Here is a 5,866-nt window from a genome sequence, read left to right on the forward strand (position 1 = left end):
ATTTATGTTGTCATCTTTTTCTCGATCTTATGGCCAGGGAAAAAGAGGTAGACGAAGACTGTCTAGGGAATTTTTAAAATCGCAATTTTATGTTGTCATCTTTTTCTCGATCTTATAGTTAGGGGAAAAAAACTAGAGATGGTGCTTTCGGCGCTTTCTAAAATTTCGTGCTCTAATCTAACCTATATATATAAGTTTGATATATTTGGTTGTGTACAGTGATAATCAAGTGAAAATGTCATTAAAAAGAAAATTGACGCAGACTGATTTGCGTAAAGCGATGAGTGAGCACAAGAAAAAGCTCGGCACAATTAAAAAGATCGACTCGCCATTAGCAAAATATCCTTTTCATATTAATTCTGTACAAAATTTAAAACGTATTTTTAATCTTCAAACAGTCACATTATCACAATCTTCAATCATAATCTCGAATCAATCAATAATTGTATCAATGGTTTTTATTCTATTATATTTTATTATTTGATATATCTTACTGTTTAATTTTAATTAAGAATTTTCAGATCTTTAATAATCGATAGAACAACTTAGTTAATATGAATAACATTAATATGATCGTTAAAATTAAATTGATAAAAACAAAGCACATGTATGAATTTTACAGGCGTTATTATTATAATATATATTTTATCAATAATTAATTATTTTTATTATTCTTTTATGTAATTCTCGTGACAATTGATTTTGGAAATATTCTTAACTAATAAACACATATACAGATTCAGGTCAACTTATGTGCATTTTATGCAAATCGGTTATACGCAATGAAACAGTTTGGCCTGTTCATTTAAATTCCAAAATACACAAGGACAATGTAGCATTAGCGAAAGTAACCAAACTGGAAACGGAAAGTACCACAAGGACATCTAATACTTTCCCGTTCAAAAGACCTTCTTCTCCATCTCAAGACAATTTTGTAAATAAGAAGATAAAAGGAATATTGAAAAACTCTAACTGTCCAGAAGTGCAAACAAAGTCAAGCTTACCAATAGATTTTTTTCATAATAATAATTTAAAGCAAGTAAATGGTGTATCTATGCAAAAATTAGAGAATGAAGATTCTATAGCTAGTACTGCAGATATACAACATATGGAACCAGAAGAAGAGAAAGTAAAAGATACAAATCCACCTGTTCTTCCAGAAGGATTTTTTGATGATCCAGTAATGGATGCTAAAGTAAGATTGATATAAATTGAATATAGCACTATATTACCAAAATTTATTAACATAAAATTTATTTAATATAAATTATTAATATAAGTTAATATAATAAATAAATATAATAGCATTTTTTTAAATATAACAAATATAACAAATATAAATTAATAAATAAAGAAATAAAATAAATAAAAAAGATATGATTTCATAGAAATATTGGATATCAAGTATATTATTTCATTAATATTGAAATAGCATATTCAATTTATTATTCTATTTGTTTTTCAATTTACTATTCTCTTTTCCTTCAATTATTGTTCTACTTTTCCGTTTATATTTTTGTTTTCAGGTACGTAACGTTGAATATAAAGATCCTATTGAAGAGGAATGGGAAAAATTCCAGAAAGAAATTAAAGAAGAGACTGCGCAATCTGCACAGATTATTGCTGATGATCAGGAGGAAGCAACAACGGAAAGGCAATTGGATGAAATTGAGGAACAAATTAGGCATTGGTCTAGGTAAATATATTTTCAATATTTATATTTGAGAAACTAAATAATTTAAAAAATATATATATGTATATTATAAATTAATTTCCTTATTAAAGGGTAATAGATCTCGCAAAACACATGGAACAAGTGCAAGGTACTGATAGAAAGCATGAAAATATTGATGATGATGTATTAAGTAGTGATGAAGCAGAATTTGACGAGTTTCTCGACTGGAGAGCAAAAAATTCGTATAAATAAAACATTTTATGTACACAGCGAATTTGTAAATAATACATACTTTCTTGACAAGAAAATTATTTATTTATAGTTATAAGTATTTCTTAACTGTCTATACATATTTTGTTGCAACAATATTATAAGAATGATAAATATATTATAATACTTTTGTTTTGAAGATTATTCGTTACATAGTCATTGCAAGAAATGCTAATGTATATAATTTTGCATTATAAATTTTTTATTTGAAAAAAATTAACTTGTTATTCATTCTAATTTGTTTACCTTTTTCTTATTCTCATAATTATTTAACTTTATACATTGAGATTTTTTATTTAGTTTTCTAATATTTCTGCTAAATTTCTTTGTCAGTTTGACTATTCTAGATGACTAAAATATATAATTGCTAAGGAAGATCAAATTAATATAATTCTTATACAGTGTGTATTAAGATTTTATTAAAATGAAATTTGAAGAATCAGAATATATATATAATAAAAGTTTTAGATACATTTGATATAGATTACTTATTAATCGTTGTAAGAGAACTATGTAATAAAGACATGAGATATGCTAAGTCGCTAATAAAATTAATATAGATAAGTAATTACGATATAAGTCATACATAATTTAATATCTGCTTTCATTTTGCACATATTCCTTATAAAATATTGAAAATAGAAGTAGAAGTTATATATATATTACACAGCACTAATCATATTGTATCTCTTAAATACTATCATTTTTATTTGATTGCTTTCAAATTATGCAATATTAGTTGTTCAATGAGATCGATAAGTACGATACAATGTGATCAATAAGTGAGTTGCTTGAAAAATTCTCGTTGCTGCCCAAAAATCTATCACTAGATATTTTTAGAGGCTCTATTGGTATATATAGCGTTATATTTTTTGTTTTATTTGCAAATTTATTTTTTACATAAATCTGCATTTATGTTTAGATCAATACAATTTTATACACAGTGTCCCACTTAATTCGAGCACACATCTTGAGTCTCTTCATTATATTTTAAAATACAATAAAAAATGTCAAAGGAAAAGATTTATATGAAAGATTGTGTGAAATTTTATTATGAATATACAAAATTTCTTCAGATTATTGTATATATATATTTTTGAGATTTTAAAATTATTTTACTATATTTTTATCATTGCATTTTGGAGAAAATAATTTTTAAAAACTTTTTTTATTGAGAAAAAAAATTTTTGCATATACCAGTACTTTGCAATACTATCTAGTCATTTTTTGAGTATATATTTGTTAGAATATATTCTAATCTCTCTAAATTTTATACATATATTTCTCATACATTTTTGCATTTTTTATATTCATTGTCAGACACATAAAAATCATACTATCATATATAGATTATAGATCATTAAGTTGATTTTGATCTCAGCTATTACAATGCAATGATAAAAATACATAATTCCATAAAACAAAATATCGATGACCTTGCATAAAATCTCAAAAAATATAATCTTGAGAAAATTTTTGCTCATTATAATATTTATTCCTTTAAACAAATAATCTTTTCCTTCGTTTATTTTTCATATTATCAAAAATAATGAAGATATTCTAGATGCTCAAATTATGTGTGCATATACAAGATCTAACTTAAAATAACAGAAATGTTTTAGATGGACAGAGTTAGTAGATTATATATTATATAATCTTTTTTGTCATTTTTTAAAAATACTATTGTTAAAAAGTTCTATAATCACATAATGCATCGTGAGTCATATATGCGTTAACGATCTGCTATTCAACAGTAAAAGAAGGCAGACAGAAATACTCGTGAACAATAATATATAAATGCAAGCATAAAGTTTAAAAATATACATATACAATACATATAATATATGATGAATTTTAGCATGATTCTCAAAAGCTTAATAATAGAATATTAATACATATATATATATCGCATAGTCTTTTCAAGAGCAAGCAATTTTAGCACTCAGATTATAAATCTTATCGTTATATATGTAAGAAAAAAGCACTTATTTCGTTGACTTATATTATTATACAATAATTAATGTGTTCACCTGTGTGTAAGTAGAAGTACAATATTATAATATCAGTGCTGAATTTGATAGGATTCGCAAAAGTTCGTAAATTCATAGGAGCACATTAATCATTTTTCAAAATTATCAAAAAATTACCGTTGAGTCTGTTTAGCATGTGATCATCATTTATATGCTTTGCCTTTCCTTGCAAAATCGTTTATTTTGTTGACGGTATAATCGTTATTTTACTGCCTAATTTCAGGACAATAGTAATATTCTTATGCGCATCTACAACAATTGGGACACTTGCAGAAATATACTCAATCGAAATTAATCGATCAAAGTGAACCGAATAGAAAAATCTCGTTCAGAAATTCTTCAAACATGTCATAGAATATCGCTAATTTATCTTTTCTATATTATCAATAATTTTTCTCTATTATTAATAACTTTTTTCTTATTAATGTGTGCATATATATATATATATAGATATATATATATAGATACACACACATATTGGTCAATGAACAATTGTAGATATTTGCATATAGACATGACATTTTATAATCTTGCTGAAACCTTTCTGTTGAACATTCTTTAAGAACGAGCAGTGATCCAAACACTTCCCCATATTTGGATCACAATTTCATTCTTCATCATTCGCTGTATTATCTATTCCTCAGTACGATATTAAGAAGATCCTGAGCATCCTAATCTATCATCATTGCAATTGATTTGGTCGTTGAAAAAAATTGATCGTAATTGTTTCAACAATTACGTGGATTTGTTGATTTAATGATAATATAGTGGATCGGTTTGGCACGCGATCATATGCGTAATGCAAACACTTTTGAGATGCGTACAACGACTGTTAAAGGTATAATCTCACACTTACAAATTGTTTAGTGGATAATTATATATGCGAGAGTATAATTAAAATTGAAGCTAATTATATAATATACACATTTGAGATCGAATCAGTGCGCGTGTACAAAATAAAATTAATTCTAATAAGAGAAAGTTTTAATTACATGTATTATTTATCTACGCTTATCATCGGCTTATCAAATAAACAATGGCGAACAATGAAGAAAATTATACTTATATGCAAGATCCAATATTACAAAGCACCAGCACTTTAGAAAATGTTATTCTTATTACCGTCGCACTTTTTTTTTACTGATGAGAAATGATCATAATGTGCAAAATATGTGACTTAATTCCTTACTTGTAGAATTAGTGATTTGTAGAGTTATAGAGATACTTATACATTAAAGTATGAGTGAGCATCTTCGAGTAATAAAGAGAGAATAGGCACTCTGTTTGTTCCTGCTTTTTCTTTTTTTCTTTTTTCTTTTTTTTTTGTTTTGTTTGAGGGCGGAGAGAAAGATTTGTGCACAAATTTGCTCATAATTATACTTGTTATAAATAAAGTCGAATAAGTATAGTTAGAATATAGTTCCGTATCGTCGAAAAGCTTTCATCTAATCTATATATATATATTCTATAGATAATTATATTTTTTAAAGCTTATAAGAAAAAAAGACAATTCACTCGCCATCATCCTGCCAATGGGGACCATGATCTATCTAGATTTTATGCAGATCATTACGTGATTGATCACGAGAGGGGGAGGGCAAATTGTTATAACGCTTATACACCAAACTTAGACTTATAAAGACAATAATTTATACTATATAATACTTAATATCGCTCGCAATCGCACGATTCTGGAACAGAAATTTTCCCCGAATTTTGTTTTTGAATCGTTCCGACGTCCATTAATATGTTATATGTCTATTAATTACATAAATCTTTTTTTTGTGCATTAAACTTAGTTTCATCAAATATATACATACATACACACACACCATGCATCATCCCTCCTATAGTGAGGAATCGCACACTTTCGTTTCATTGCATATGCACC

At 26.2% G+C, this 5,866-nt stretch overlaps 1 protein-coding gene across 1 annotated transcript; it reads left to right on the forward strand.

Annotated features, from left to right (window-relative positions):
• The first annotated feature begins 169 nt into the window (after positions 1–169).
• Positions 170–2,062, forward strand: LOC145935978 (zinc finger protein 830). Its single transcript, XM_083037823.1, has 4 exons — positions 170–339; positions 730–1,195; positions 1,527–1,696; positions 1,786–2,062. Exons 1-4 carry the CDS (start codon positions 236–238, stop codon positions 1,925–1,927), a joined length of 882 nt encoding a protein of 293 aa, XP_082893949.1. The 5' UTR covers positions 170–235; the 3' UTR covers positions 1,928–2,062.
• The last annotated feature ends 3,804 nt before the right edge of the window (positions 2,063–5,866 follow it).

Source organism: Prenolepis imparis, unplaced genomic scaffold (genome assembly GCF_030444845.1).
Source record: "Prenolepis imparis isolate NDT839.2.m4 unplaced genomic scaffold, iyPreImpa1.0 SCAF_5, whole genome shotgun sequence".
In the NCBI taxonomy this organism is placed as follows: domain Eukaryota; kingdom Metazoa; phylum Arthropoda; class Insecta; order Hymenoptera; family Formicidae; genus Prenolepis; species Prenolepis imparis.

Coding starts and splice junctions, on each gene's coding strand:
- LOC145935978 (XM_083037823.1), top strand. CDS start 236: ATGTCATTAAAAAGAAAATTGACGCAGACTGATTTGCGTAAAGCGATG. Junction 340..729: donor ATCGACTCGCCATTAGCAAA/ATATCCTTTTCA, acceptor ACTAATAAACAC/ATATACAGATTCAGGTCAAC. Junction 1,697..1,785: donor CAAATTAGGCATTGGTCTAG/GTAAATATATTT, acceptor TCCTTATTAAAG/GGTAATAGATCTCGCAAAAC.